At 43.7% G+C, this 12,251-nt stretch overlaps 1 protein-coding gene across 3 annotated transcripts in view; it reads right to left on the bottom strand.

The window, feature by feature from the left end:
• Nucleotides 1–12,251, bottom strand: part of TINF2 (TERF1 interacting nuclear factor 2) — a 65,609-nt gene that overhangs the window by 24,800 nt on the left and 28,558 nt on the right. For 2 of the 3 annotated variants that reach the window (XM_068261793.1, XM_068261791.1), the window contains 3 exons: nucleotides 9,987–10,088; nucleotides 7,965–8,063; nucleotides 6,916–6,960 (listed from right to left, as the gene is read on the bottom strand). In XM_068261793.1, coding sequence (XP_068117894.1) covers nucleotides 6,916–6,960; nucleotides 7,965–8,063; nucleotides 9,987–10,088 — 246 coding nt within the window. The remainder of the gene's footprint in view (nucleotides 1–6,915; nucleotides 6,961–7,964; nucleotides 8,064–9,986; nucleotides 10,089–12,251) is intronic. The other variant, XM_068261792.1, reaches the window with a different exon arrangement.

Here is a 12,251-nt window from a genome sequence, read left to right as displayed (position 1 = left end):
TTTGAGTCTGGCGGGTAGGTTTCTAAAAGGGGTATGTAGTAGTGCCATGGGTAACCAAGGTTCTATAAATGCTTTTTCTAGGGTGTAATTTGAGTATATGCTAGTCTGTCTTTCCCAGTCTCTGATGTGCCTAAATAGACAGGCTAAATTATAGGACCTGATATTAGGTAGTCCAAGCCCACCCCATTCCTTAGGTATTTTTAGTTTTGTATATGCAATTCTTATTTTGCGGCCTTTCCATAAAAATTTATTAAAAGCTCTTTCCAGGGTTGTAATATCTTTATGCTTTAATAATAAAGGGATCGTTTGAAGTGGGTATAAGAGTTTTCCGAAGCAGACTGATTTGATTACAGCAGCTCTGCCCATTAAATTGAGTGGTAGGGATTCCCATCTATCCAATATTCTTTTGATGTCCTTAATTAGAGGACCATAATTGAGATTATAGAGTGTACCTGGATCTCTGGTTAGTGTGATTCCTAAGTACTTCACTTGTGATTTTATTTTGATAGGGGAGTCTTTCATGATTGTGGGTAGATTTGAAGAGGATGATAAGCAAATAAGGTCACTCTTGTCCATATTAATTTTGAATCCACTATGTTGTCCAAATTGGTTGATTATATTTATTGCTAGGTCTAGCTCTTCGTGGGGTTTAGCCATGAATAACAGCATGTCATCAGCAAAGATGGCTTGCTTTACTTCTTCCGATCCTATGGTGATGCCTGTAAGGTGCTTTTGGAGGGTACGTATCATGGGTGTTAATGCTAATTTGTATAATAGAGGGGATAGGGGACAACCTTGGCGAGTTCCTTTTTTGAGATCAAATTTTGTGGAGAGGAAGCCTGGAATGCTAATTTGTGCCGAAGGACCATCATGCAAGGCTTTTATTAATTTACAAAATGAGCCCTTAAAGTTCATGTTTTGAAGGACAGCATTTAGCCAATGCCATTTAACATTATCAAACGCTTTTTCTGCGTCAAGTAGTAGGAGTGCATAGTGTTTACTGGTAATGGGATATGTTTTAGTATGATCTAATACTGTAATTACTTTGCGAATATTCATGACAGCTGACCTGTTTCTAATGAAACCTGTTTGTGCAGGACTCACCAACTTATGCATAAGATCCGCCAGCCTATCAGCCATGATCTTTGTCAGTATTTTAATGTCTTGGTTAATTAAAGATATAGGCCGATATGCTGCCGGATCTGTGAGGTCTTTCCCAGGTTTTGGTAGTAGTTTTATATGGGCCATTTTATCTGATCTGGGCATTATGCCATCCAGCAAAATTTTGTTGAATAGGTTCTGTAATGTGGGAGATATCTCAGTTTGCAGTAATTTATAAAATTCTGCTGATAAACCATCAGGTCCTGGTGCTTTATGATTGCTCAAGGCTTTGATTGTGCCTATTATTTCTGGCTGGGTTATTTCTCCATTCAGAAAGCCTAGATCAGATTCTGATAGTTTAGGCAGGTGTAGATTTTTTAGTAATGTTTTAACAGGGGTGGTGTCTGATATATACTGGTCATCATATAGTTTAGCATAAAATTGTTGAAAACAATTGACTATGTTTGCTGGATCAGTTATTAACTTTCCTTTAGCATCTTTCAGACTTGACAAGGAGGTGGGCTGTCTTGGGCCTTTAAGGAGAGTGCTGAGCAATCTTCCCATTTTGTTCCCGTACCTTCTATATTTAATTTGTTGGTATTAGCCTATTAAAGACTCTTTATTTTTAAGCCATATGTCTACTTCTAGTTTTTGCTTGACCCATTGTAGCTTCGTTTCTGGATTGGGATGGGCTTGGAACTTTTCCAGTGCAGACCTCACTTTTTGAACTGCTTTTAGATATTTAGTGTTTGCCTCTTTCTTTCTGTGTGCCATGTAGGCTATTATTCTCCCTCTTAAAACTGGCTTAGCGGTTTCCCAGAAAAGTCTAGGATCAGATTGGTGTTCTTTGTTGTCCTGTTAGTACTCATACCACCATTGTTTAAGGAGGGCAGCAAATTGTCCATCCTGGTATAACTGTGTAGGGAACCTCCATATGATATCTGTCCCTCTTGGTGTTGTTTCTTTGAGTGTCAGCAGGATTGGGGAGTGGTCAGAGATTATCATATCTGAAATATCTGAGTCTATTATCTGGGATATAAGTGTATCTGGTACTAGGAAGAGATCAATTCTTGTCCAGATATCATGTGGAGCTGAGTAAAATGTAAAAGCTCTTTCATAAGGGTGTTGAGTTCTCCAGATATCAATAAGGCCTGTGTCTTGTAGGAAAGTGCTAAGCTGGTCAGACTTTTTTTGATAAAGTTTAGGTGTTTTTCTTTTTATGTTAGATCTGTCTTCTTTAGTGTTAGGTACTGTGTTGCAATCCCCTCCTACTAACCACTTACATGAGTTATGTTGTAAGATCATGTTGCCAATCTCCTTTAAGTAATGATTATTGTCGTCATTTGGGCCATAAATATTGAGTATGTTCAAGATTTCTTCCCCTAGTTTTATGGTTATCTTTACCCATCTGCCCTTTGAGTCCGTTTGATGATGCAACACTGTGCCTTTGATATTTTTATGTATGAGTATCAATACTCCTGCTTTTTTTTCGTATGCTGCAGAGCCAAAAACTTGGCCTACCCATTGTTTTCTCATGTATGGAAATTGATCTGAGGTAAGGTGTGTTTCCTGTAGTAATGCGATATCAATTTTTTGTTTTTTGAGATGACGCAACACTAGGTTGCGTTTATTTGGGGATCTAAGTCCCATAACGTTCCAACTGCACAGTGTGTACTTCATTTCTCAGACTCAAAGTGTATTTATTTTGCAAATATATCATATAAGAAGCATGTTGCACATTTAACCTTCCCAGAGACGGTGACACCCTTCCCTTCTGCTTAAGCTGCAGACCCCCCAACCCCACATTTGTATAAACATTTTTACCTGTTTTGCGTCTAAAAGTATTACTTAACATTAACGGTAGGCTTCTACATAACAGATAACTTAAAATGATAAAGTATAACCATAACATGACTTCACTTCTTCCCCTGATGAACCGCATCTGCGTCTACCTCCCCAGTGGAACAACACCTATCCCTTTTCATACGTAGGCAGCAGTCTCTATTTTAGCTGATAAGTACCTAAGGAGGGAAAAGTTAAAATCACCCCTTCTATGTTTGCAGGGACTACATCGCCTTTGTTTTGTGTGGCGGCACCCCAACCTCCAAAAAAGAATATTCGCCATAATAAAAGAACGTCACAGATCTTCATTTTGTGTTTCAGGTTCAGATGAGGGAGATTCCTCTGGGAACGTAGCAAAGTATAGATCAGCTTCTTGCGGTGTTTTAAAGACTTGGACCGTGTCTTTATCGTCTGTTAATTTCAGAATGGCCGGATACTGCAGGGTAAATTTCCATTGCCTTCGTACGCACTCAGCACACGCAGCATTGAATTTCTGCCTTTGTTTAGAGACCTCTAGCGAGAAATCGTTAAAGAGTCTGATCTTGTGTCCTTCATATTCTATAAGCTGGCCATTTTGTCTGTAAGCACGAAGTATGGATGTTTTATCGGCAAAATCCAAGTATCGCACCATCACTAATCGTGGTCCCCGTTTAGACTCATTAGATTGCGGAGGGCCTACTCGGTGAGCCCGCTCAACCTTGTACGTGGCTTCTAGGCCTAATATTTCCGGAATTGTCTCGGAGCAGAATTTTGGGAGCAGCTCTGATTTGTAGGTTTCAGGTAGGCCTACTACTCTCAAATTATTGCGTCGGGACCTATTCTCGAGATCCTGAAGTTTATCATACATCTCCTTATTACTTTTTAGTAGTGCCTTCGTGGTGTTTTTCTGGGCCGCATGATCATCTTCTATGTTTGAAATGCGCCTTTCTGCTTGAGAGATACGTGTGGTGTGAGTCTGTAGCTCTTTGTGCACCTTTTTAAGTGATTGCGTAATGGCTGTCTGGATCATGGCCTCTAGGTCGGGTCGGAGCTGCTCTACCACTGCCTTGGCGATCTTAGCGTATTGCATGTGTGGCTCACCTCCTTCAGTCGTACCCTCCGAATCCATATCCCAGTCTTGGGTATGTGGGGGATCCGACCAGTCCTGTCCTCCCTCTGTATTTTGTTTCCGCTCTGGAGACTGGCGGCGCGAGCCCTTCGTTTTATTTTTCGGCGCCATCTTGGGCGTGTCTTTCCGGGCTTGGTCGCGCTTCTCTGCTCTCGTAAGATAGCGATCCATTCTTGGTCCACTGTCCCCCCGGGCTGTCTGCGGGTTCCGTGCACTATCCGGTGAGGCTTGTGGGGTGCCTTTGCTGCAGCTCTATAGTGCGGGATAGGAGTTACCACCGGAGCTCAGCGACTAGCGTCTTCTCTCCAGGGCGCCGGAACCGGAAGTCTTGCATAGGGATTTCTAAGTGTTTATGATTACTTAGTAAACGGATCCTGTGTTTTATTTTCTGAATATATTTTAAGCAGCTCAGCGACGGGGGACATCAGACCACCGAGGGAAGCCTCAATAGGTTCCTGGGGCTTCCCTCTCTTTTTGTGTGTATTTTTTGTATTTTGTGTATCCGAGCGTCGGCTCAGGTACACTTTAAGCCCCTTTTAGACAAGTTGCGCTGGTTTAAACAGCTAGAGGGGGAATGTAAAGCACTCAATAAACCAATAGAATCATGGGAGATTCAATCATTCAGATGACATCTGGCCAAAAACCTTTTGTGGCATTTAAAATGAATTGCTAATTCGATTTGTAAAGTATGATCTATCAAAAACGGGACTGGAAAGTTTGGGAGATTTCAGTTGAATTTGCTCCACATTGATTCTATGTAGCTTACTCTGTATAGAGTTTTCCCTGTGTTTCTTGGGGTTTCCTCCCACACACCAAAGACATACTGGTAGGTAATTGGTTTTCATCTAGACCACAGGTGTCACATACAAGGCCCGCTGCAATGGCATGGCAATGCGCCTTCCTTGCCATTTTATGTGGCCCTGGATAGCTTCAAATGTGCATCACTGTAAGCAGTAAAGAACAGTAGTACACTTGCTTTCCCATCCAGAGGATGAAAGGGTTTCTGGTTAAAACATTGTCAATTTGAGCCTCGGTACAGCAACAACCTATGGGGCCCTCTCCTTGGATCCAACTTCCCCTGAGTGTCTGCCAACACACACACACTGCGATCGGTGAATGCAATACATGCTGCATTTTTGGTGCATTGCCATCTAACTGAATAGAGGTCAGCAAGGACACTAAAACTGCATAGCAAGCACACAAGAAAACACTGCCGTCTTTCCAGTGTACTCTGCATTTTGCAGTAGGAACATGTTATTAGCGGCTGGTAGCTAGAAAGGCTGCTGGTAGCGGGTGTAACACACGGGAGGGGTAGCGGGTGTTTAGCCTTCTGGGACAGGCATGGTGAAAACAAGACAGTCTTTAAAAGGAACCCAGGGTGAGAGGCTTATGGAGTTGCCATATTTATTTCCTTTTAAACAATCCCAGTTGCCTGGCTGTCCTGCTGATCATTCTGGTCAGTAGGGTCTAAATCACACACCTGAAACTAGCATGCAACTTATCTTATCAGATTTGTCATAGACATCTGATGTGCATGCTTGTTCAGAGTCTATGCCTTAAAGTAATAGACGCAGAGGATCAGCAGGACAGCCAAGCAATGTAGATTCTTTAAAAGGAAACAAACATGTCAGCGTCCATATCCATCTCAACTTGGGTTCCCTTTAAGGCCCGGCTTACATTTGAGTTAAAAAACTCAAAACTTAAAATCGGAAGGGAACGGATCCAATGTTAACCTATGGATCCATTCACATCTGTCCATTCAAACGGAACTGTTCCCAATGATCCGCTGTTTCCCGCTGCACCAATTTTTCTGGACCGCTGAGCCCAGCGGAATGGAAACAAAAGCTGAAGGCAATGAGAAAACAGAACGTTTCTTCACACTAGTGAAGAAACGGACCGTTCTAAATAGAAAAACGCACTTCGGGAGCGGGGTCTGGGGGGAAACAGAAGCAGCGGAACGGAGTGAAAATGGATCCGATCGACCGGTGATCAGATCCGTTATCAGGGATTCTTTTGCCACTTCAACGCAAGTGTGAACCGGCCCTTACACTTACATGTTATACAATTAAACAGGAAGCAAAACAAAACAAAACCTGTGGCGACTAACTATGAAAACAATGTAAACAAACAAAAGCGCTTTTCTCCTAAAAAGGACTCAAACCACACAGACTTGTCACAGATCAGTACACGGTTGAGGTTTGGAAAATGCTACAGGGGAAAAGGTCACACGATCATAAATAGTGTTGATGCTTGAATTTGCGACCACATGGCCTGGCACCCAATCAGATACATTCAGCACCAACAGCACGATGGGGTGGGTTACATTTAACTGCGATACTTTCTCCTTCCAGGCTGGAAGAAGGACGTATGAAATGCACCACATCCCGCTGTCTGGTGCTGAAATTATCCTGTCCCAAGTTCAAACACCAACACTACTCATAAATGCCAGACTAAATGGGTGGCTTCTCTGTTTTCATTTAAATGTCTCCACGAATAAAGATGCCCTGATTGGGAAGGAATTCCAGATGAAGGGTAGCATCACTGAAGGCTCTGGTGCCAAATGTTTTGAGGTGGTCAAGTTATAAATAAAGCTAATATTCCTCTCTACTGGGTGCACACCTAGCGTTTGTCCTAAATAGAATAAATGAACAGGTGTCCTTACCAGTACAAAATGCAAAGGCCTTTTGATCAGGGACTTCCTGGACTGACCAAATCAGCCATCTTATCTCATCTGAACACCAAATCCCAGAGTGGATTTGCTAAAGTGGCAGAAACTTTGCACATCATCTATCACTTTCCCAGTCAATTGCAATTGCCACTATGTATGTATGTTTATGTAAATATAAATGTAAAATCTATTGTACCTCTGTTGCTTCATTCTCATCTTTTCTATCTTCCAGAAGAAGTTGCTTAAAGAAATAATAAAAAAACAAAAACAAAAACCTTTTACTGTTGTGCTGCAAGTTGTATACTGTTGGAATCTGCGCCAATCAAATGCACTTTCAGCCAATTTGGATTGGTCCAGTTTTAATGTACATAAAAACTTTAAAGCGGATCTGAGATGAAAAACTATCTATAACAAGTAACTTGTCTATATATCTTATCTAAAGTTTAGATGGATTACACAGCAAATTTAGCTGCAAACAGCTTTAATAGAAAATGATTATTTCTTCCTGTGATACAATGACAGCAGCCATGTTGTTTGTAAACATTACACAGAGGCAGGATTATCTGTATCTTGAGAACTCAGCCTGTGAAAAAACCTAATCCCCCCTCCTCCCCTCTGCAATCAATGGCTAGTAACACCTTCTCCTCCTCCTGCCCAGACTGAGCTCCCATGAGCCCTTGCTACTGCCAAGGCTCTCTGAAAACCTGTGGGCGTGGTTTATTTAGTTTATAGGGAATTAGAGTATTAAAACAAAAAAGTATTTGGCTTGAGGAATGCCCTATAAGCAATAGGAAAGGAACACAATTATGCAATGAGTAAAATTTCACCTCGGATCCACTTTAACTCATTCAGGTAGAGAAAAAAAAAAAGAAACATAGCCTAGTCATTTCTGTGCTTGACGCTATACATACACATTGTCTATCTCATTATGTCACGTGTCACTTTGGTTGTCCTTTAAGATGAGACTCTCATCATTACCTAGTAGGGTTTAACATATCCTGTGTTTTCAGTTTTTGTGCTAGTTTCAGGAAAGCCTTTGCAACATACAGAGGTGGAATGTTTAGTATTGTTTGTTATTGCTTCACACGTTCAGACATTTGCAGAATACTGCCATTGTCTAAGCATTCATCCGTCACGTCTGCTGACAGCCAATTACCTGGCTTAGAATAATACATGCATAAATTAGACCAGTCATTCAGCTGACATAAAACTACCATTCAATGAGCACTTCCTGTTACTGAGTACCTGTTGGCTGCGGACGGTCTCCAGGCGATGCAAAAATTCCCAAAGCAGGTTCTCCAAAGCCGAGACAAAGGCTTCTCCATATTCCACTTGTAGCTTGGTCTGCCGGGACAGAGGAAAGGAATAATTGTTCTGATTTTAGATGTTTAGCTCTACAACGAATATCGTATTCTTACTATGTGCTGACTGACTTATTGCCATATGTTACGTTTCATGCATATGGCCTAAACCCTGATAAAATATACCAAGTTTAGTTTAGTGTAGCTGCACTTGATTGACAGCGGCACCTGCTCAGTACACCGCGGACAACTTGCACTTGATTGACAGCGGCGCTTGCGCAGGCGCAGTAGAGGAGGTCGGCCCAGGTCCGAACTTGCATAGGGGAAATCTTGCCCTTCATAACAGGCTGCAGCATTGGTCACAAGTTATAATATTTCTCATCAAGAAAACATGTGGTGGTGTTGAAAGTCATTCTTTTGATTTTTTACCAGCCGGGCGGCATCACCGCCGGAGGCTGCCGCTCAGGCCCTGCTGGGCCGATTTTCATCAAATAAAGAGCAGCACACGCAGCCGGCACTTTGCCAGCCGCGTGTGCTGCCTGATCGCCGCCGCTCTGCGGCGATCCGCCGCGAGCAGCGGCGAAAGAGGGTCCCTCCAGCCGCCTGAGCCCAGCGTAGCCGGAACAAAAAGTTCCGGCCAGCGCTAAGGGCTGGATCGGAGGCGGCTGACGTCAGGACGTCGGCTGACGTCCATGACGTCACTCCGCTCGTCGCTATGGCGACGATGTAAGCAAAACAAGGAAGGCCGCTCATTGCGGCCTTCCTTGTTTATTCTGGGCGCCGGAGGCGATCGGAAGAACGCCTCCGGAGCGCCCTCTAGTGGGCTTTCATGCAGCCAACTTTCAGTTGGCTGCATGAAATAGTTTTTTTTTTATTTAAAAAAAAAACCTCCCGCAGCCGCCCTGGCGATCTTAATAGAACGCCAGGGTGGTTAATGGTTTTTAACTTGTGCTAAAACCAGTTATTGCCAACAACTATTTTTCAAGAGTACACACGAGTGACGCAGCCCATTTTCAGGGATTACTTTCCTTTGGTTGTTACTTGTGCCGGGTGTGTTTAATAACATTTGTGTGTGTGGTTTGCGTTTTTTCATTCAAGAGGAACTGATAACCCCTTTCCCATGAGAAATCTTTACCTCTTCTCAAATAGATCAGGTATGGCTGATATTGTGGTGAAACCCCTCCCACAGAGTATTATCAGCACCTAGGTCCTGACATAACACTGTGGGAGCTATGTTGCATTATGGGAAACAACGGCTGTTTCCAACTACCTATATATATCCATCTAACGTTTTAGCCTAACGCATCGTTAGGGGTTGTGGTTATAGATAACTAGCAGACCCAAGCCCGGGCTCTAGGGTCTATGTTTCTCGCCGCCGCATGTTACTGCGCTCCCGCCGCACACCTGGCCGTCCGCCCGGCTCCCTGGCCCCTGTCCTCCTGTCTCTGTGAGGTTGGGTCCATGCTGCACACATGCGCAATAGCAAAAAGCACGGACCCAGCTACACAGAGAAAGCACATGCAAGGACACAGGGGTTTTATTATAAAGGATAGCAGTTGTTGCTATCTAGTTTTTTTCATGTCTGCCAGTAGTAAATAAGATGACCTGCAGGCTGATTGTGGATCAACCAATATAAACAAATTACATGGCGAATATCAATCATTTCTTCTCTCTTCCATTTTCTAACTTCTCACTTTGCAATGTATTGCTTTATTTTTCCTACTTTTTAATACATCTCCTCTTTAAATTAAAAATTACAGAATTCCTTGGCAGTGAAAGGGTCAAAACTGATATAACTCAATGCTGTCTGTCTTCTAATTGGGGGATATTTCTCTCATTTCCTGTTCATGTGGTTGCTACTCTTTGGGGCAGGAAATGAGGTTAAATCCTTTTGAAAGGGACAGAGACGGCAATAAAAAACACAAACAAACACAAACTCTCAGCCACAGAAATGTCTTCATTGTACCTTTACATAATGCTGCCGAAATTTGTCATCGCAAATCATCCGGAGGATCAGCTGACGGAAGTGCATGTGGCTCTGCTGTACCTTCCAGGTAATACTGCTGGGCTGCAGAGAGGAGAGAAGGTTTCATCAATCACATGATTGGCTGACAATATCGAATGCTCTGAACTGCTGGAAGATTACAGGGGGCCTCCGACTACTGCAGGAATCTGACTTAGGCCTCGTTCACATCAGGGCCGTTTCTGTGCGCTTTTTACAGAGCATTACCCTGTGCGTTCTACAAGGTATTGATTTTCCCATGTACTTAAAGGGAAGGTTCAGGGAGGGGATTAAAAAAATAAAAATAAATTTCCACTTACCTGGGGCTTCCTCCAGCCCGTGGCAGGCAGGAGGTGCCCTCGCCGCCGCTCCGCAGGCTCCCGGTGGTCTCCGGTGTCCGACCCGACCTGGCCAGGCCGGCGGCCAGGTCGGGCTCTTCTGCGCTCCATTTCCTGGCACTTCTGCGTCCCACGCCGGCGCGCTGACGTCAGACGTCCGCCGGGCTGTACTGCGCATGCGCAGAACTACTGCGCCTGCGCAGTACAGCCCGGCGGACGTCCGATGACGTCAGCGCGCCGGCGTGGGACGCAGAAGTGCCAGGAAATTGAGCGCAGAAGAGCCCGACCTGGCCGCCGGCCTGGCCAGGTCGGGTCGGGCACCGGAGACCACCGGGAGCCTGCGGAGCGGCGGCGAGGGCACCTCCTGCCTGCCACGGGCTGGAGGAAGCCCCAGGTAAGTGGAAATGTATGTTTATTTTTTTAATCCCCTCCCTGAACCTTCCCTTTAAATGTGCCTGGTTCAACTCTATGCGCTGAGCTGAGTTACAAAAACGTAGTGTTGCATGCATTTCTGTGCGTTGGTAAAAGCGCACATCAATTCAAGTGAATGGGTGCGTTTGTAGCACATAGAAGCCACGTTGCGTTTTTTACCCCTAATTGAAAAAAAAAATACATTTTTATATGAAAACAAAGCTTTATTGACAACTGCTACAATAAGCAAAACATGCTTAAAGAGAACCAGAGATGAAGCAACCTCATGTATTTTACCTTATAAATCAGTGGGAACATGACAGTAAACACCTAATCTGCTCTTTGTTACATTGTTCTCTGTTTAATTTGCCTGTTATCACCTCTAAGATAAGAATCCCGACTAATGCTGGGAATACACGGTTCGTTTTTGCCTTCGTTTAAACCTTCGATTCGTTCGGTAAACGAATCGAGTGTTGAAAACGTATGTGAAAATAGTCATAATCTCATTATAGTTTCGATTAATAGACCCCAAAAACGAACGACTAGTGATCGAACATGTTTGATATTATCTCTCTTTATCCATCTAATCGAGCCATTGGTAGGCTTGATGGCTGTTCAGATCGATTATATATTCGTTTATGCTAGTCCGTCCCTGTAAAAAGGGATTTTCGTTTCGTTTCTTTGCAGCCTTCGATCATTGGAAAAACGAAACCATCAGAATCGGAAAAAAAAACGAAACCGTGGGTGGTGATATTAACCGTATGACTGATTATTTCGGGATCGAAAAGGACAAAAGGCACAATCGAAACGAAGGTTTAAACCATTGGTCCTCAAACTAAGGCCCGCGGGCCAAATGTGGCCCCCTGAGGCTTTTTTATTGGCCCCCCACACAGAAAATGTATTACTTGTAGATGCGGTCAGCTACATCTTTAAATATTGGTGATCTGCATATGGAATAGCAGTGCTGGCACCACCCATCCAAATGGAAGCCAGAAAGCAGTAATTTCGCTGGTTTCCAATCAAATTCCACATCAGGTGACACTGCTGTCCAATTGGACTGCAGGTTGTCACCTGGGTATGTTTCACTGTCTGGCCCGCAAAGACTTCTACATCATCTTATGTATACTGTGGCCCCCCAGCAGTCTGAAGTATGTTGACCCGGCCCTTGACCCAAAATGTTTGGGGACCCCTGGTTTAAACGAAGGCAAAAACGAACCGTGTATTCCCAGCATTAGCAGTCGGTCTGGCTTTGCTACAGAATAATTATAGCTGAGACTGTGTTCTTTGCTGTCTTCAAGTCCAAGCCTGCCCCCTGCTGGCTTTGCTCAGGAATCATTATAGCTGAGTCATTATAGCAAAGCCAGAATCAATGCTCAGTCCGGGATTCTTATCTCAGCTAGATAACAGACACTTTTAGCAGTGAGGATGGAACAGAGAGCATGGTAAATGTTTTCTCTAATGTTCCCGCTGATTTCTATGG

Source organism: Hyperolius riggenbachi, chromosome 11, assembly GCF_040937935.1.
Source record: "Hyperolius riggenbachi isolate aHypRig1 chromosome 11, aHypRig1.pri, whole genome shotgun sequence".
In the NCBI taxonomy this organism is placed as follows: Eukaryota; Metazoa; Chordata; class Amphibia; order Anura; family Hyperoliidae; genus Hyperolius; species Hyperolius riggenbachi.
The sequence above is the reverse complement of the archived record's forward strand: the minus strand, read 5'-3'. Positions and strand labels throughout refer to the sequence as shown.